Below are 21,255 nucleotides of genomic sequence, written 5' to 3' on the forward strand. Positions count from 1 at the left end.
TTGCAAACTTGCCGCCTAACATGTCACAGTGACGTTACCCCGGACAGTAGAGAGATTGCAAACTTGCCGCCTAACATGTCACAGTGACGTTACCCCGGACTGTAGAGAGATTGCAAAACTTGCCGCCTAACATGTCACAGTGACGTTACCCCGGGCAGTAGAGAGATTACAAACTTGCCGCCTAACATGTCACAGTGACGTTACCCCGGACTGTAGAGAGCTTGCAAACTTGCCGCCTAACATGTCACAGTTACGTTACCCCGGACTGTAGAGAGCTTGCAAACTTGCCGCCTAACATGTCACAGTGACGTTACCCCGGGAAGTAGAGAGATTGCAAATTTGCCGCCTAACATGTTACAGTTACGTTACCGCGAGCTGTACAGAGCTTGCAAACTTGCCGCCTAACATGTCACAGTGACGTTACCCCGGGCAGTAGAGAGCTTGCAAACTTGCCGCCTAACATGTCACAGTGACGTTACCCCGGGCAGTAGAGAGATTGCAAACTTGCCGCCTAACATGTCACAGTGACGTTACCCCGGACAGTAGAGAGATTGCAAACTTGCCGCCTTACATGTCACAGTGACGTTACCCCCGGACTGTAGAGAGCTTGCAAACTTGCCGCCTAACATGTCACAGTGACGTTACCCCGGACTGTAGAGAGCTTGCAAACTTGCCGCCTAACATGTCACAGTGACGTTACCCCAGGCAGTAGAGAGATTGCAAACTTGCCGCCTAACATGTCACAGTTACGTTACCGCGAGCTGTACAGAGCTTGCAAACTTGCCGCCTTACATGTCACAGTGGATCATTTTACATCACAATAAAACAAAAAACCCAAACATAATACTTATGAAATTCCTGTCCATATCATATTAATGGAACAGATATCTACATTTCTTGCATATCAGACAGGATTATCTACCGTTTACACCGGTGCTAGAAAACCCGTCTTATACCCCCATGTAAGTCAAGTCGCGTGCTTCACATGACGTCATTGCCGCGCGCATTTTTTGAATGAATTGCGTTCTTAGGATGACGCCACTAAACCGTTATGAATGAAGTTGCAAGTTCATACGCTACTATAAGAAAAACGTGCATTATGAGAATATCAGTTTTCGTAGTTTCTGTTCTGAAAATAATTGATATGTAATATGCAAGAAAAAGAATCAAACACAGGCTGTCGGTGCAGACGGGAATATCTAGCTCTCGGGTAACTGTTTAGCGGAAACTCGACAGAACCTCGTTACCGTAGTAAACAGTCACCCTCGAGCTAGATATTCCGGTCTGTACCGGCAGCCGGTGTAAGATTCATATCATATTACTTTCTTAAAACCAATTAGTTATTTAACATTGATGTTTTCCTTGAAAACCTTTCCAGTTGTTTTCCTATCATAAAATGTCTCGAAATATAAATAAATAGCATTAAAAAAAACACAAAAAAAACCCCTACAAACCTGACCATGTGTCCCACTCTATCCAAAACGATTTATCAACCGGATAAACATTGGTGCCATGTAATTGTATAGATTGGCAGCTGGAGCATTCGCTTGATGATAACCCGTGCACATGTGTACAGTTGTTGACACAGGGCGCATCAACGAATGACTTTATATCAGCAAGAAGAGCCATAATGTTATTTTTCATAATGGGTGGCAAGGAAAACTTAACATATACACTTTCTGTTGATTTTAAATGAAACAGTGTTAGTGGTACAGTTTAAAAATACTCTATAATCTTGTAACATTAAATGATTTCATAACCAACATTTTCTTCGTGTCGCTATTGGTCGTGACGCGGTAAATGAAATGTTGGAAGTTAACGGGATTCAGGGTACTACCGACCAATTAAAAAAAAAACAATCATACTTCTGCCCAAGACACCGTATCTTTCTAGACAAGTTATGGCTGGCTGATCGAATTGTAATAAATAGCTTATAAAATATCTTACTCTAGTAGTAAGATATTGCAAACTTATTTTAATTATTCCATTGAATTTTGAAACGTTTCATCGTTTATCTAGCACAACATTATTCGCAAAACTTCACATATATCGGAGAAATAGTGTTTACAAAGGGTCGTGGTATGCTTTTGCTATGAATTGACGAGTCCGTATATAAATATATAATGGTTAAGAATAAATTACGGTTCCACACTAAGGATGTGATTCTTTTGTAATTGTTTTTGGGGAAAATTGGTGGAAAAACTCCTTCTGACACGAATATAGGAGCACCGCACAACGATGAATTCTAACACCGCATTTTTATTCCGTTAGACTGATAATAACTGGAATTGTTTTCTTTTGCACCATTTTTTAAAAGTAACAGTAGACTTACAGGTCTACTTACAAATATGTTTTATTTGATGAAGGACTATTCACTTTCTCTATCATAAATAATATGTTATTTTATGGAAGAGTTGAAAAAAAAATGATGCGATGATTTAAGGACGAATACGAATAATGCAATGTCCACTTTTACTATTGACCAAGTTGTACGGTGCCTAAAGTACACACGTGAAAACATGAAATCATATAAAATATACAAATAAAACAGATTGTTTAAGTGGTATAACTTGTTCAAACGACAATTATGTATATATTTATACTGAATTTCGATCAGTCATATGAACTGAACGGACTAGAAAATCGTTATATTTCGCAATCAAAGCAATATTTTTCACAGTATGCCCTGTTTTCACTTTCTTGATTTAGATAGTGAAGCATTTTGCATGTACTAAAGGTTAATAAGCTTCAATTAAAAGACACAGTCGATAGAATGAAAAATTCGATGATTTATACCTTGTTTTAGGCAAATTATCGTCGTCTGCTTTCTTGTCGTATGCAGGCTTGACATAAAATTTGTATGACAGACAGATACGGTGGCTCGGTCAGAAGTATCATCAAGCGGGCCTTAAAAACATTTTTTGTTTGGCGTCCGCTTGTTGAGAGCTTATATACATTCTATCAGCGTTAAAAAGGATTTTCATACAACCTTGAAAATTAACCAACTGATTTTTTAACTGATCATTTAGCTGATAAAACAGTAATTTAATAAAGACTATGGACCTGGCTAATGCTATTAACCTCGGCAGTCACGAGCTGGAAATATTTAATTATATCTTGGAAGCAATGTTAAAATTATTTTGATTTTTGTATACATTGCTTGCAATGTATACAGAGTTATAGCTGTATTTCAGATTTAGTACACCTAACGTGTTTTGCTGAACAACATCCACCTTTGGATGAAACCTCGATAAAAGTAGATCCTCATTTTGCAGGATTGTCACATTAAGATCACTTTTTATTAATATGCTGTTTGCATAGTGGTCAATAAGCTTTGAAAGTTCAAAACTATGCACTTTCAGTTCAAATAAACATTTTCTAAACATGAAAGCAAAAAATATGAAAATTTCTATTTCATTCATAAAAGCATTGTGTAAACCTAAGCTTCAAACTTCGTATCCACGCATGCGCGTGCAAGAATGAATGAATTACGACATACTCTGTATAAAAATATGTCCAACACCCAAAATTAATATTAAATCAAACAAATAAACCTTATTTACTTTTAAATATAGACTTGCATACTTTTTCTATTTCAAACTGTTTTAGAAAACGAGCATATACAGATATATATGTCTTATTTAGTGTTATGTAACATTGTAAGCGTCTGTATGAATGGATTAAAGTTTACGTTCTGACGTATTGTCATATAATTGCATATAATAGAACCCTATCAACGTGGTGGCATCGGAGGAGTATGCAATTATTTGTTTCACACCTGCAGTGTGAAGTATTTCTGCCACTTTAGTGAAATATATCGTCCAAAAGCCATTTTCGGGAAAGGGAAGATTCGTACTCAATATTATTCGAACTAAGGATTTGTACTCAATATTATTCGAATTTAGCCTTCGTAATCGGTATTATTCGAACTGACAATCATGGCAGATATGTTTAGACCCCCTGGACATTTAGATGTTGAAAATGGTAACATATCACACAACTTTATCAAATGGAAGCGCCAATGGAAATTTACTTTACCAGTGTTGACTGCCAGTGGAAATGCTGAGAAAGATGAAAAGATACAAGTAAATATCCTATTACACTGTGCTGGACCTAAAGTTATCAAACAATATTGCAAACACTGTCATAATTTAACTGCATTGTGCAAATATGTAGGAGAAGACCTTTATAAGCTTTATAGCTTTCGGCTCTAATCCTTTTTCATTCGTGTATCTAATTATTGTAAATGTATTAACAACATGTACTTGTATCATTGTTTGAAATAAACTATGTTTAAACTTAAACTTAAAGTTATCAATTTACATGGGCAAATGCAGAACATAAACTGAAAGTGAAAAAAAATTATTTGACAAAATAGAAAGCTATTGCAATCCTAGAAAAAATGAAGTGCTAGAATCACACAGATTTTGGGTAACAAATCCAGATAATTATTCATCATTTGACAGTTTTCTTACAGAGTTTTGAAAGCATGTTGAGTCCAGAAATATATTTTGAAATATGTTATTTACAATCAAATCACTCAGTCAGGCTGAGCCACCCTTAACATTTTTTACATAACTCCTTAGACTATTGATATATATATATATATATATAAGGTAAAATTATTAGCCATATATGAGCTTATGATTGCATGGGCAGTTAAATTAAAGCCATTAGTAAAAAAAAGGGTTGACCTGGGATAACCAAAGTGAAGAGTGAAATATGACACTCAACACAGGTACATTCTAAATATTTAGATTGATGTTTATGATCAGATTTAGCACAAATAGTAATTTAATTTCCCCTGATACCACAAATTTGAATTTATTTAGAGTCCTGAAGATCTTTTTATGATGAAATCTTAACTGAAAAACCAGGTTTAACTGAATAATTATAAAATTCCTTGCCACAATGATAACTAGAAGGTACATAAAGCCAGTCAAAAAAAATATTTCTATCCATATTCATCATTCCTGGACCTCCATCCATTTGATGAATTTCTCCAACTGGTAAATTTTTCATCTTATTATGATTTGTTTGTTAATATAAAAGATTTTTTATGTTTATATAAAGCTAGAATAGTCTGTAATGGCTAAGATAGACAGATAAGAACAAACTATTTAGTAAACATGAGTTACATCCCTTCAAATGGAGATAAAGATGAAACCCATAAGAAATTGCCATGTCTGACAGACAGCAAAATTATAAAATTCTGCAGGCTCAGTTTACTTAGGCCCATTAGGAGGTAGTGGTAATAACTGTGGGTCAAAAATGAAATGATATCATTTTCAAGGGATGTTTCTGATATGATTTACTTTAAATAATGGGTCATTATCAATGAATGTTTCTTTGACTTCTTTGCCCATGTGTAATAGATAATTGACATTGCCAGCTAGATAGCTCAGCTGAGTGAGTCAGTACAGCCCACATACATGTATAATATTCTGATTCAGGTTTGATTCCGGTCAAACTGCACATTTTTCTCACCCTGTGATATTTTCACCCTGTTACTTTTAGGGTCCAATATATGTTTATGATCACTGCGGTATACCGTACCCCGGATATTGCTCGATATTATGAGGACTTTCATCCCATTTCGCGACTTTGAACGGGGAACGAAGGTAAGTTCAGCGACGATATTTTCCGAACTAATGGCTACTTCATTTATCTCAACGGGTTTTATATATCTAGAGGTATTTTTGTAGCTCTAAAAGACATAAAAGTATTACAGATATTTGTGAAATTTATTAAACTACCCCTAAACGCTCCGCTGCTCACGAGAAAATACTGACCGCGATATTGTAGAATCGTTAGAAATTTTTATATTACCAATATAAAAAAATTGAATCGAGCAATTTTTTTATTCACAATCCAATTATGTTTTGTCCAAATTTCAGGCAAAAAGTGTGAAAGTACAAAAAGATACAGGCCAAAAAAGATACAAGAAAGTGTACCGAGTATTGATTTTAAGTGTACAGAGTATTGCAAATTAACTCAACTTTAGTGTACAGTGTATTGCAAAACAGAATGAGCACATTAGTATGGAAAATCGATATTTTTGTCTTATTTTTACGTCTGTTTATCGATTCCATTTTGTTTTGCTGATAATGTACTGTTTATATATTTATTTAAATATTTCAGATTCAAAAATGCATTTTCAGTGTTATTACTGTTCTTTTCCTATGGGCAAATACGTAGAGAGATTTAATTTCCCATTTGATTGAAAATCACACTATGGATGAAATAAAATGTGTGCATGGTCGGAAGCAGGGTCGGGAGAGCAGGGTAGAACCATCAAAATCGACGATAAAATCTTTAAATACATATCTCAAGAAACTGTGATCAATGAGACCATCTCTGAGAAGGAAAAGAATACAAAACATATTCAGATGACATTAATAATAGGTTTTTACACGGAAAGTTTGCCTTAAGAAACATATCGACAGACTTAGTCAAATATTGGCCCGAGGGCTTATGCCGTCCAAGCATGCCGGTATCGTCTTAACCTTTTACTGCATGAGCATCTTGCGAAAGATGGCCGTTTTCATTGAATTAAGCCTCCTGGTATAAGTTCAGACTGCTATGAAAATATAAAAAAAAATGCTTCAATACTGATCAAACTGGGCACAAATGTTGGCTGGACCATAGCCTGTGGAAAAGCATGCTCAATTTTAAATTTCCAAATACCATGGCCGTCTCAATATTGCCAAAAATCTCTACTTTGCGTTGTTTTTTTTCCCATCAAAACTGATTTCAAGGTGCAGCAACTTTTTAATTGATTGAGATAAGGTCTAAGGCTTTTCGGCGTTGATTACACGATACCTTTAAATCGACCTGAGGCCATTTAAGCCCCCCACCACAAGTTCCAAATCTTCTCGGCGATTAGAGGGGCTACTGCCCCACTTCAAACCCCCCAAACAGAAGGGGGCACATCCTTCTGTAGCACCCCCCTTGATGTACCTTTTTTAATATGGTGGGGGAGTGACGCCGAAAAAGTGATCAAGTCAACAACATTTCTTAAAAGAAAAAACAGTGTTTGGGGCCTAAATAGCGCATGTTTTACACTATATGAGGCCTCAATAGAGGTGGTGTGTAAAGCCTTCAAAACATGCCTTTATGAGGTAAAAGGTTATGAGGAACATAACCTTTTTATTGCATCTGCTTCCCTTTATCATAATCTTATCAAAATCCAGTATTCGTTTTTTTAGCTGTACCGCTCGACAGTGATACGATAACTCATTGCTAATGACGTAACAAATTTCACGTGCAGACGGTCTGCCTTTGCTCGAGTGCAGGTGCAAAATGACCGAAAGTTACCTTTATATGGATTTTTACATAGTAGGAAGTCGGTTGATATTAGATATTGACACACTTGCTCAATACCGCCTAATATTGACAATCTTGAGGCAGCATTAATGCATTTTGAATGCATTTTTTTACTATTTAAAGTAAGATATGCAATAATTATTAACAAATTCTGGAAAGGGTGATCCTTCGATAACAACGAGAACTTTGTAAACACACAAAATTGCTCAGTTCGTGCCACTCAGATTTTTTCATGAGCAGGAATGAAAATCTGGATTATTCGCAGTTGTTTCCAGCAAAGTACCTCCGAACTGCATATTCCGTACATAAGTATACACAATAAGAAATATTTAAAAATTAATGTGGTAAATACTCTGTGTTAACTACTTGCAATTTACTCTATATTGATAACCAATACTCGTTACACTAAAAAGCAATACTCGTGACACCGGCAGGCAACTCCAAAGCAATACTCGGTACACTGACATGTGTATTTATTCTCAAAATGCTCTGTCATCTGAGGTTCTATTGTTGAATGAACATTTACAACATAAAATTTATCATCATTTTCACATTTCACTCGATTCAAGTTTTTCTTTTAAGGTAGTAATTGCACAAAAACGTCAAATTTGACTGATCCGAGCTCATTTATCACGTGAGGAAAGAGACGAATTTTACCTCCTAATTACATTTCAAAGCTATTTGTCAACATTTTTGGGGTTTCAATAACTAGCGAAATTATCGAAGTATTTGTTTTTCTATAAAATTTATATCAAACCATTTCAAAATGACTAAATAACGTCACTTAACTTACCTTCTTTCCTCGTTCAAAGTCGCGAAATGGGACGTCCTCATAATATCGAGCAATATCCGGGGTACGGTATACCGCAGTGATGATGGTACATAACTGAGTCATAAGTCAATTCACTTTGTTACTTAAGTGTGCCAATGAAAAAGGAAACATTTCAATATGCTGTGGATTATGTCAATACATAGAACTATGAGACTGAAAATATTTAAGCTGTAGAGCTGCTGTATGGTATTCCAAGGGTTCTGGGTTTTTTGGTAGTGCTGAGGTATGGTATTCTGAGTGTCTCTGGTTTGAGTTTTAGTCAGTCTGCATTTCATTTTCTCACTCTTTGATATTGATAAATATTTTCAGCTCATTATTGGCTGGACTGCATATATTAATGATTTATTTGTATTAAATCAATATTGTTAAAAATTTAGTTATTGTCTATATATGCATGTGACTTTATTTTTGATAAGGCATTGTAACAGTACTACTTCTTAATTTGACCTTTTTTGTATTTGGGGAGAAGCCCTTAATTAACTCCTTACCAGTAAGTTTTATTGTACACGATGATGATAGCTTGAAAGGATTTAGCTAAAAAAGATACTACATGAATCTTTTTTTTCCTATTGGATTGTGAAATATTTATTGATTGTCAAAAAAACTATATGGAGTTCTCCTCGGTGAACATTAAACAGTCCCAGCTGGCCATACATGCACGACCTTGCAGACCATAGAGACAGGATGGTCTGTACCAAGACAAATCCGATATCGAGACCAGGTGGACAGGACAGACAGTGATGTTCAGAGATCCCCCACTCAGAAAGGAAGTTACTACACTCAAGGTCCTGGTCTTCAATTACTTCATTTGCTTACTTGGAGTAAAGGTGCCGGAAACAATAGTATGGTATCACAAAAAGCACAGACTGTGATAAAAGTCAAACCAAAAAAGATACTATAACTGAATTCATAGATTATATAAAAGAAATTTATTAATTCTTTAAGTTTATAGTTAACAAAAAAAGATACTGAGTATTTAATTTTGATATATAGCATATTAACACACACAAAGTGCATTATGCCATATAAATTTCAACTTAGTGCTTAAATACTTTCTGATGAACTCAGTAAGCAAACATGATTTACTAATCTTTGGATTCCCACACTCCTCTCCACCTAGCTCCAATGAGATCCACTTGGTTGACCATAACATGTACCATACCTCATATTGTTTGTTTACAGTTTGGAATGAAAAAATGAAAGTTTATTCTAGATATTATATTAAGCTTAATTTTATTAAATTTCACAAGGCTTTCAACACATCAACAATGTAATTGTCATTTTATTTTTTGAAAATGTGTTGGACTGCTGGTCTGATGCATGTAGATGCTGTGTTGGCATATATATAGCGATTCCCCTCTTTTGTGTGTGTGTGTGTGCATGCATGCGTGCATGTGTGTGTGTTTTATACATTATGTAGTTAACATCTTTTGAAAACATCTTGTCCAATTTAACCAAATTTGACAGGGTTGTTCCATGAGTAAAGGGCTTCCAAAGTTGTTCAAAGACTTAAATGAGGCCTAGAGCATAGATATTTTGCAAAAGGCATTGTCTGGTAGACATTCACAAGATTTTCACATTATACCCTGGGTGTCAAATTAGCCCTGCACTAGGGTTCATAGATTTTCCTGATATGTATGTAGTTAAAACTTAAAATCTTCTCCTCTGAATTGACAAAGACTAGAGGTTAGATATTTGTCATGAAACATTTGGTAGTTAACCTCTACCAAGATTATTCACGTTACAGCCCAAGGGTCAAAATTAGCCTCACCCCTGGGGTCATATATTAAGGTTTTCCTTATATGTATATAGCAAAAAACTTTTTTAAAATCTTTTTATCAGAAGGTTTAAGGCTTAGAGCTTTAAAGATACTTGGTAAATAATATCATAAGTACGTCCTTTACCAAAGTTGTTCAAATGTTGCCCTAGTGAAATAGCACCAGGGTGTCATAGGTTTTCCTTAAATGTATAAACATGTATAGAAAAAAAAAAACTTAAAAAATATTCTCCTCTGGATTGACAAAGGCTAGATGTTTTGATATTTGGCATGAAACCTTTACGTGTGTAATAAACCTCTATCAACTATTGTTCAAATTATAGCCCTGGGGTCAAAATGGCTCTGCCAAGGAGTCTTTTTGGGTTTTCATTATATGGTATGTATACAATATTTTTTTTTTTTTTAAAATCTTGTCTGAAGGTACAAGGTTTACCAGGCACCATGGTGTCTTAGGATTTCCTTAAAAATGTATATACATATATAGAAAAAAAACTTAAACAGTATTCCCCTCTGAATTGACAAAGACTAGAGGTAAGATATTTGGCATGAAGCATTGTGTAGTCGACCTCTACCAAGATTGTTTTAATTTTAGCCCTGGGATAAAATTTGCCTTGTAGGGGGGGGGGGGGGTCATTAATTTTCGTAATGTACTTGTAGTAAAAATTTAAGAATGTACAAGGCTAGAGCTTAGGGCTTTGATGCCTAAATTTTGTTAAGTACAAATGCTTTTATTTTGAATCAATAATTGCACTATGGAGTGCATTTTTTCCAGTGAATGCGTTTTGCATGTAAACAAAAATGTTCACCTAACTTTTAAGTCTTGCTGAATGATTCAATACCCTATTTTTGTAGACTACAAACCCACATGTTGGTCTTGTTTTTAAAGTAATAGATAAAAACACTTAAGACTCTATTTTACTATTTTAGCATTGTATACTGCAGATAATAAACCGGTTTTTGAAAACTGATTTCTGTATTGCTCTTCAATTTCGCAAACCATATAGTATTGCCTGGAAAAACACAGCACTAGTCTGTAGGAACAACACCTCTTTCTTGTCCTATTAATAACTTGAGAAGAAATAAGCCTAGATTTGTGTTCGAAATTGATTGTAACCAGCAGATGACTTCTATTGAGTTCAGTAGATTAAAATCACATGGTCTTGATGTCAAGCAATGTATACCTCAGTGCTTGCAGTGCTTTGATTTTTAAATAATATAGAACACATACAAAACAGTTGACAGTTGTGTAACAACCGACTAATAACATTCAAGTATAATCTAGAAGCTTTCACATTTTTAATTGAATAGTTGAAGGACAATATAGAAAATTTCAAAATGACCATGTTAAAATTTAAAGCTTTACTAAACAAAATATGTAAAAACAATTGTAAAAATGTAAATTGAATAAATAATTTGTCATAAACAAAATCTCATAAAAGTAGGTTTTTTGTTATAATTTGACAAACACATGCCTGAAATGGTACTGTAAATATGAAATATATACCTGATTTTAAAGTTGGTATAGTTAAAGAAACGATACCTCAAAAACAGATCATTACGAAACGGTTTTCACGTAATGCGGTCCTAGCCGACTGGTTAAGGTCCTTGACCTCAAACCACCAGCTCCTCATCGCCGTGGGTTCGTACCCGCCAGGGACTTGGATTGTGTCATACGAGGAAGCAACTCTGGTGCCCATCAATGTCTAAAATACTGCACGGAGGGGCATTTTAGGTCTTTTTCCGCCAATATAAAGTTTGAAAATCGCCATATGACCTTTGGTAAGTGTGGCTGCCATGTGAACACTTATAAAAAGACCTTTATTACACTTTTCAAAAGATTGGCCGGTTTGATAAATGCGTGCGTTCGCATTTTGAGCATGCATGTATTCTGCTAAATGTTGGCATTTCTATTTTTTACAATAGACAACCGTTAGAAAATGGTTTACCCTCTGCAGCCTCAGCTAATTCAAGATCATATACATCCCTCGGGTCTACCAAAAATATCTCATGCAGAAACTCTGCTATCTGTTTTTTCCCCTCAAAAAGCCCTGCAAATTCCAAGAAGCTGTATCCTATGCTAATTTCAAAACCTGTTTTCGCTTTAGTGTCTGAAAAAATAAAAAACACATCCTGCTGCATAATAGAATTCTATATTTGCGGTAAGGAATAAAAATCATTATAATTGTTTTTTATGTTGACGTGATCTATTTTTTTGCAGATTTGTAGATCTGGAATTCTAGTTAGAGAACATGATGAGAGTCACGTGTTATGTACTGAAATATAAAAGTGAAATTCTTACATCGGCTGCCGGTATAGACCGGAATTTGTAACCCCAGGGAGACTGTTTATTACAACTGAGAGCCGTTTTTATTGCACATTTCTCAACAATAATTCTTTTGAAATAGATTGAGAAAACTGATATATTCCTTTAGCTTATGCAATGGTAATCGCGCACCTGCAAAATTCTTCAAATCTGGCTGGGATTTTGTAAACATCCCGTCGACTCGTAGGTAAAATATGTTTTTATTCTAAGAAATCGTTAGACGGGATAAGGTTTTTTACCCCTAAATGCTCTCACTCGGACTCCCATCAAAGTCAAGGTCAAAAGAGAGGTGAAAGTTTGTGTACAGGGACCATTTAGTCATCATTTATTTATAGATTGTAACAGAAATGATGAACTATCTTGACTACACGTGTGAAATATGTAATTGAGGTTAATTTTTGCAAGGTCAAGGTCACTAGAGATGATAAAATATCCAGATATTTTTCGGATATTGCACAGAGCATATTTCCTATATGCATATCTATAAGGCCCACATCTCTGTCAAAAGCCTTTGTGAGGGACGTATTTTGCGACAATGTTGCCCTTGTTTTATTCCAAGTCACGTTGGTTTGCCATCAAATCTTAACTCAACTTATTTGTTTTACATGAAGCAAAAAGTGTAGCGGTAATTTGTTGATGTTCCTGGAATTAGCAGGAGTTGATCATTTCTACCCATACACCGCCTGTCATTAGCTAAACAGAATGGAGAATTTAACCATATTATGGTTATACGACGAAAGACCTTTAAAAGGGGCGTCTACAGGGCACGCGATTTGCCATGTTTGTGTCGGGTTACTTAAATACAGAACTGAAATACTGTCTTATAATTATGTACGAAACTGTAGGCTCCTGCGGGGGTTATGGACTATTTCTCTCTAGAGCTCTATTGTGCATGAATTTATTTCGCGAAAAAGGCAATACCTAGTATTTTTTGAAAATGCTAATACTTGTTTTAATGATATTGGTAAACCACCCTTTGACCCTTTGTCAATGCGATTTTAAAGCACCGGTGTAAACATCAGAAATCGTATCAGATATACAAGAGAAAACATATTCGCAAAGTTAATGTTGGTATTTATTTTTCTCTACATGTCACAGCATATTAATCAGCTAAATGTCAGTTTGTTTTTCATAAAAAGGTATTCCTTCCTTTTAGGCTCTTGATACAACGAAAACCAATATTATTTATTTACCCATTTTTATTACATTTTGTAATTTCTATTTTTCCATAACCATCTTAACGGGATACACTTATCGTCATATTCAGAGAATATATATTCATTTACTATATACATGTATATATATGTGTTTTTGATTTATTTTCAGATTTAGGAGTTGTGTCAGACTTGTTCAAATTAAACAGCAACACAAAAAATAGAGGGCCATGATGGCGCTAATATCGCTCACCTGAATATTGATAATGTCCATGAGAAGGAACAAGTGACATTGTTAAACTATAAACAAAAGCAGATAGAAAATCTAAATCTTAAACTGATATCACAAAGTTCATATTTGTATCTGAAATATTGCACATGTTAAAACATTACTGGTTGCTTTTGCTACGTGAACACAACAGTTACATAAGAAGTCACAATCTCCTACGCAGTGATCTCCCCTGACAGGATTAGATCTCTGCCATCACAACATTTTCGTCAACATTTTTGACGATATGAATTTTTTCAATTTTTATTTTTATTTTAAAAAGTAAACACGGTTTTGTTAATGTTTCAAGACCGTTAGGTGTTAGATGTGAACTAAAATAAAAAATAATTTTGGAAACATAAATATTATGAAAATAATTTTTAAAAATTTTAATACCGCACCGTTTATTTCCAAAACAATGGCCCCTCTCGTTCAAGTAATTATTAATTTCGACTCTTCGCTTTACGAAAATGATTTTCTTTCAATCATATCGACATATTTGAGACCAGAGTTCAAGTTTTAATGTCGCTGTTTATTACAGATAAAACATTTTTTCAACGATTTTATTGGCGTATACGCAATTTTTACACAATCATGTGATAAGACCATCATCACGTTATTTGTGTGAAGGCAGTGGTTACTGGCCGTAGCGTTACCGGTGCGCGGAGTTTGAAGAAGTCACTGGTTGCTGTACAAAATAAATAAAATCCAATTGTAGATAAGATAATGTTTGCTATGGAAGTCAGTGGTTGCTATGAAATACATTTCTATAAAGTAAATGGCTGCTACGAAGTCACTTGATGCTATTGAAACTAAGTTTTAGCTTCTGTAGATTTAGAGATGTTTTTAAAAAGATTTTACAATAAATGGAAAATCTATGTTCCCCGGGACAGAACAAATTTTGACCGGAGGGCTATTATTTGAAAACAAAATATAGAGGTCCACTGTAGAGGCCACATAAACATAAGATTTATGATATAAAACCATAAAAATTTGTAACAAGGTCTTAACATAAGACATAACTGCAGTTAAAATTGCATTTACAGATGTAATGCAATGTAAATTATAAAAGGAAAATTACCACCCGCAGATAGCTTGGGCTTATCAGCAATTAATGTGGTTCCTGCAATACCAAAGCTAATTGTAGTGAATACAATAGCATCAATGGGCATGATTATACAATGTGTAATTTTTTATGTAGTTTAGTAGTCAAAGAAATCAATGAAATAATTGGGCACCTTCTGTGAAAAGCATGTAACTTGGCTTGGTGGCAGGAAATAGTATTTCGGTTCATTTTAGCCTGAGATTCACTTTTTAAAAATCCAAGATGGCCACCAAAATGACAAAATGAAATTATTTACGGCATGAAAAAGATATAAATTTACATTGTAGGTTAATGATAGTAATTTCTTGGAAAAATGTTTTTTAGTAGCATCGGTATAAATTCCATTTTGGCTTCAAAATCCAAAATGGCCACCATTAAATGATGCGTTTTTGACAAATTTCTATGAGAAAGATGATATGGGGCTGCATTCTAGCGTCAACGCTCTTAATTTTTTTGTTAATTTCTTCCTTTTATATTTTATAGCAGTGGATATACCAGATAAAGCATTTCATAAGCATATGTCTTTCCTGATATTACAAATGGTTGCTTTTTAATCACAGACTTTTTTCCAAAAGCAATTAAAGATCCTGTAGCACATTTTTAATGGTTTTATATTATTAATATAATGCTCAAAGTAGATTTATCAATATTATATATTCCAAAAAGCTAATGAAAATAGAAAGCTAAAAGCTGACAGTAAAACCGTCGCTGAATCTATTTTGGATCTTAAATGTCGCTCGATGCGGGACAACTTACTTTTTTTGGAATCCCTGAGGGATTTTCGTCTGATCCGGTTTTCTCTGACACCGATAGTCCAGTGATGACAGACCAAACTAGTTCACAAGAGCCTAATCAAATTGAAAAAGTGTGCTGAAGGTGTTTGTTGTTTGTGCAAATAGGTGGTCTTGAAAATAGATAACTTCTCAAAATCCCGTATAAGTATATGGATCAGAGGATCACAGAATTGGCAAGATTACCTAGGGGAAAAAAACAAGAGCCATGATGGGCCTTTTAAGTTTGACAATGATCTCAATTTTATTTTTTATTAACAAGAATTATGCGCTTTAAGGTTGCTAAATTAGAGAGACGACAAAACTACAATGTGACTGATGCAGTACCGGCAAGGAATTAAGATAGACGCAAAGAACGGTCATGCCGCGGGGGATGGGTTTAGGGTGTAAATAAGGCTCGTTTTGGTTTTAGTAGTATATAATTATTAATATAATAACGTGCATATATACATAGGGCAGTTCCAATGAAAGCAGAGAAAGGTATGGGGACTAGTTAAGCAATTGTTTCTTGGAATATAGAAGGCTTTAATACATGTATAAGTGACGATGACTTTTTTGAATTTTGTTTTGGATGATGATGTAATCTTTTTAAGTGAAACATGGCAAAAAACTATCGAAAACTTTTCATTAAATAGATATACATTATTTTCTGTTCCAAGACATGAGAGTATAGGTTCAAGAAGAGGACACGGTGGTGTTTGTCTTTTTTATAAAAATAATAAGTAACGGAATTTCTTTAATTGAAAGTGATAACTCTGGTTTTATATGGATCAAGTTATGTAAAGATGTTTTTGCGTTCGATAATGATCTTTATTTATGTTTTGTGTATATACCACCTTGTAATTCTGTGTATTTTTTGTCTCATGACATAGCATTTTTTGAATTATTAGAAAGTAAAATGAGGAAATTCCAAGCATTGGGTTAAGTGTCAGTAATTGGTGATTTAAACTCGAGGTGCGGAGAGCGTACTGAATTTTTGCAGAATTCTTGCACTTTTGAAAAATATATACCAGTATTAGAAAATAATGAATTTGACAGTATGAACTATAACCTCCCTGTTAGATTTTCTATGGACAAAACTTTAAATTACTCGGGCAATAAATTATTAAATATATGTCTATATATGTAGTGACTTAAAAATCGTTAACGTCCGTATTGGTGATGATGCGGGTGTAGGCAGTTATACGTTTATGTCAAATGTTGGGTATAGCATAATTGATTATGTGTTAATGTCATGTGACATTTTTCATTACATTAAAGATTTTATTGTTCATGACATAAATCCATGTTCTCACCATGCACCTATACAGATAAATTTGTGTATAAAAATCATTGTGAAAAGTCCTTAGGTAAGGACACTTCTGTTGATAAAAACGTGTTGAGAAATGTAAAATGTTTAGAGTATAAAAATTTAATTGACCTAGAAAAAGATAACCTAGAAGTATTGTTGATAACATTATTTTTTCCAATATAGATATAAATTCTGGAGTAGATCAATTTGCAGATATCTTTTACAAATGTGCATATAGCGTTTTTGGTAGGTCAGTAAATGTCTCAAATTTAAATCGTAAACGCAAATTTAAAAGTCCGTGGTTTACGCAAGAATGCGAGACGGCTAAACGTGAATTTCGTTCAGCCTCGAAGTTATACAAAAGCAATAGATCTACTAATAACAGTGACATTCTTCTTGGAAAAGACGCATTTACCGTTACACTAAACGTAAGGCTAAAACGAAATTTAAGGCAAATCAAAAAAATAATTTGCATAAATTAGCTGCCACACAACCACAGCAGTTTTGGAAAGAAGTGAATAATTTAAAAGTTAAAAAGTCAAAAAACAATAATATAAGTTCGGAAGTTTTTCTTATCATTTTAAAGACTTTTTTCGGAAAATGATGATGTTGAGAATATTTTGTCTAATGATAGCAACGTATCTAATGTAGAGCTGCTCGATAAATCATTTACTATAGTAGAGGTTCTAAAATCAATGTCGGCATTAAAGAGGGGGAAAAGTGGGGGTATTGATTGTTTAATTCCTGAAATGTTTATTGACAGTAAAGATTTGTTAGCCCCATTATTATGTAAACTTTTCAATCATATGTATGTAAATTGTATATATCCAGTTGGTTGGGCAAAGGGCATGATTGTCCCTGTTCCACAAAAAGGTGACACAAACGATGTTAACAATTATAGAGGTATTACTCTCACTAGTATTTTCTCAAAAATATTTTCAGTTTTGCTAGATACAAGGCTTCGCTCATGGGCAGAATCAAATGAATTATTATCAGATTTTCAATATGGTTTTAGAAAAAACAAAAGCACAATTGATTGCATTTTTGTTCTGTCTTCGATTGAAGATATAGTTATCTCCCTCGAAAAAAAGAAAGTTATACTGTGCTTTTGTTGACTTTAAGAAAAGCTTTCGATGTTGTATATAGAAATGGTTTATGGTTAAAGTTATTAGAATCAGGTGCTTCGACAAAACTTGTTAAAATGTTGCAAAAATGTATGAAAATGTAAAAAGTTGTGTACGTGTTAATGGTATGTGTTCTGAAAGTTTTGATAGTGTTAAAGTTGTTTAACAAGGCGAGCCTTTATCGCCGTTATTATTTTTGTTTTTCATAAATGAAATGTATCAATGTATTCTTGATGACACAATAGATTCGTTTTGTTTAGAGGAACTGAAATTTTTCCTTTTACTTTTTGCGGACGACACTGTGTTAATGTCATATTCTTCTGAAGGGCTTCAACGATTGTTAAATAATTTATTTGTGTATTGTAACAATTGGGGTATAACAGTTAACATTGATAAAACAGATGCTATGGTTTTTAAAAAGGGAAATTATCCAGAACATTTTGAAGTATTTTATATCAATTGTCAGCTCAATAATGTACGTACTTTTACATATTTAGGTGTAACGTTATCTTCTAACGGATGTATTTATCAAGCTCAGAAATCATTATCACAACAAGCACAAAGAGCATTGTATTCTCTTAATTATTCGATGTTGTATCTTTCAATATTTCTGACCAAAATTTCAAGATACATTTAAACTTAAACATGATTATTTTACAAAAATATACACCCTGTCCAAAAGTTTGACCTTCCCTTGTACAAGATGGCGAATGGAACGGTAGACTGCTAAATTCCGGTACAACCGTCATCTACCGTAAAAAATTTAAACCATCAAGAATTACTCCCCTTGTAACGTGTTCAAGCATATAGGGCTTAAACAGTATTACAAGGAAAACTAACTCTAAACAAAAAACACAAAAATATATCAAAATTTGATACTTGTTTATTTTATGAATGGGAGAATACGGCCATGGCTCAATGAAAACTTAATTATTATTTTACATACAAAAGAGCGAAGAAAGCCCTGGGAACAGATGCTGACTTCGTTCCTTTTTACTTAATACAGCACAAAAAAGGCTGGTGGCGAAAACTAAAAAACGCCACATGGCTGAATAATGACTAAATCAATTCAGCCATATCGCCACCACAGAAAAAAGAAAAATTGAAATTCCACCCAATAATGTTTAATTCCTGAGCCATGGGCCATCTTCTCCCACCAAAGGTGAAACACTTGCATTGTCTTTCAAGAAGGCCTGAACAGCCTGTTGTAACCTGTACAAAAATAATTCATTTCCCATGTGAGATAAATGAACCCCATCATCTCTAAACAGTCCAGTACTGGAATCAGTGATTTCGGGGTAACGAATATAACCACCACCTAATGCAATAACTTTAGTGGCTATGTAACTATTAAGGCGTTTGCGAGCCTTTTCCATTGCTTGATGGGATATCTCATTGCGCCATTTCTGCCTTGGCAAAATTTGAGACCATACAAAAGTTACATCAGGCATTTCATGTTTAAGGATTTGAATTGTTCTTAAAATTTTTCTTCTCAGTAGTAATACTGGTACTTGAGCAATATCATTGCCACCACAATGTAAAATTAAAATATGTGGTCGGTCCTCAAATTTCAATAAATGATGAATACGATTATAAACCTGATACCACCTCATGCCGCCCTTGCCCTGCCAGAATAACGAGGCATTGTGACGTTGTAAATCCAATTGTGATCCCCCTATATGATTAACCCGTGCATGATAAGCAGCCCACTTGATTATTGATGAACCAACAATCCATATGACCTTCCTAGGTACTGCAATTCTTAAAAATCTAAGTTAGATTTCCTGCAGCCACCAATCTACTGTGACTAATATAATTGTGAACAGACAATTAAATAGTTAGCTTTGAGAAATAATTTTGTTTACCGGTATTCTTATATAACTCTTAAATGCGCTTGATTGCCACCTACCAAGACCCTTTATTTCAGTGTCTGACAAACCCGCTAAAGCAGCTTCAGTGGCTGCACCTATTCTAAAGGAGTGAGATTTGATGTTTGTTTTAGCAAGGCCTAGAGCGCTTAAAGCCTTTTTAAGCACAGCATTAAATTGATAACGTGATACAGGTTGCCCTGAAAAATGGCAATAGAAAGGCCCTGGAAGTGATGGACGAACTAATTGAAATTGCTTTACAGCCATAACTGGACAAAATTCACCACCAACAGAAGAAATCTGTACTAACGCACCTTTTCCTGTTTGATCAGTTTTAGATGATTGTACAAAAATTTGTAACATGTCAGAAACAATTGAAACATTGTCAACTGATATAGCATGCTGCACATCAGGGGATTTTGACAAAACTAATTCACTTAGCCTAAAAAATCCGAAATAAGCTGTGAGAAACATAGATTTGAACAACGTTTCTTCGTATTTGGAAATACAGATAGCTGGTAGAATTGACACTAACTTCCCAAGTAAGTCAAAAGTTATTGGAAGCCTATTATCAACCCTTAACGAACTTTTGTCTAGGCCATTAAGAAGTTTACGTACAATAAACTTTTGAGTTATATCTTCAATATTGTTAATCTTGCAATGGAATGCGATACCAGATACATATTGCCTAACTGTTCTTGGGGCACGACCAATCAAAGAATTGTAAGCAATAAATCTAATCATTTGCTCCAATGGAGGTGGCCAGGTTAGTAACATTTGATGTCTTGTTCTGAATTGATTGAAAACTTCAATAGCATTTGTATATGCCTTGTGAGTATTGCTAGATAAACTGGAATCTAATAGTTTGTCTGCCTCAGCCCAGAGAGCAGATTCCGAAAACTGTCCGGGACCAAAGTGGCTTGCTGATCGGCATCTGGTGCCAGACGACGGAACCTGTCCCACTGCTTACGAGAAATAGAGTCAGCAATGCCATTATTTAAACCTGACACATGCACAGCTTTTATTTGGATATTATTCAACATCATATTTAAAACAAATGGGCGAAGCAGGTACATAACATACTTAGATTTTGAAGATTTTTTGTTTAAAATTGTAACTAAAGCTTCATTATCCGTGTTAAGGATAATTTTCTTACCCTTAAAATTGGGAAGCCAAATGTGAAAGGCAAGTGCTATGGGAACAAATTCTAGAAATGACAGATCAGCCATGATTGGTGACTTGCACCACTTTTTTGGCCATTGCATGAACACCCAATGCTTGCCAAACATTGCGGCACAACCTAAACTTAATGTGCCTGAGCTGTCTGTATATAATTGTAACACAGAATTATCGGACCAATTTAACTCTGGAAAAATGCAAGACCCATTGAAAAAAA

At 34.5% G+C, this 21,255-nt stretch overlaps 2 protein-coding genes across 2 annotated transcripts in view; both read right to left on the reverse strand.

The window, feature by feature from the left end:
* Positions 1–14,852, reverse strand: part of LOC132730248 (uncharacterized) — a 37,521-nt gene extending 22,669 nt beyond the window's left edge. Inside the window, exons 1-2 of the mRNA XM_060716127.1 lie at positions 14,762–14,852; positions 11,882–12,043 (exon numbers count right to left, since the gene is read on the reverse strand). Of these exons, the coding sequence (XP_060572110.1) occupies positions 11,882–12,043; positions 14,762–14,852 (253 nt within the window). The remainder of the gene's footprint in view (positions 1–11,881; positions 12,044–14,761) is intronic.
* Positions 14,853–18,856: 4,004 nt separating this feature from the next.
* Positions 18,857–21,251, reverse strand: LOC132730249 (uncharacterized). Its single transcript, XM_060716129.1, has 2 exons — positions 19,843–21,251; positions 18,857–19,761 (listed from the first exon to the last, which is right to left on the reverse strand). The coding sequence occupies exons 1-2, from the start codon at positions 20,634–20,636 to the stop codon at positions 19,116–19,118; spliced, it is 1,440 nt and encodes a 479-aa protein (XP_060572112.1). The 5' UTR covers positions 20,637–21,251; the 3' UTR covers positions 18,857–19,115.
* Between the last annotated feature and the right edge of the window lie 4 nt (positions 21,252–21,255).

The sequence above is a fragment of the Ruditapes philippinarum genome, unplaced genomic scaffold (genome assembly GCF_026571515.1).
Source record: "Ruditapes philippinarum isolate M1 unplaced genomic scaffold, ASM2657151v2 ctg1655_1_1_1_1, whole genome shotgun sequence".
In the NCBI taxonomy this organism is placed as follows: domain Eukaryota; kingdom Metazoa; phylum Mollusca; class Bivalvia; order Venerida; family Veneridae; genus Ruditapes; species Ruditapes philippinarum.

Excerpts from the sequence above, each read along its gene's own strand:
- LOC132730249 (XM_060716129.1), bottom strand. The coding sequence starts at position 20,636 with ATGTTACTAACCTGGCCACCTCCATTGGAGCAAATGATTAGATTTATT. Across the intron at positions 19,762-19,842 it reads ATACCGGTAAACAAAATTAT|ATTTTTAAGAATTGCAGTAC; the intron begins TTCTCAAAGCTA and ends AATCTAACTTAG.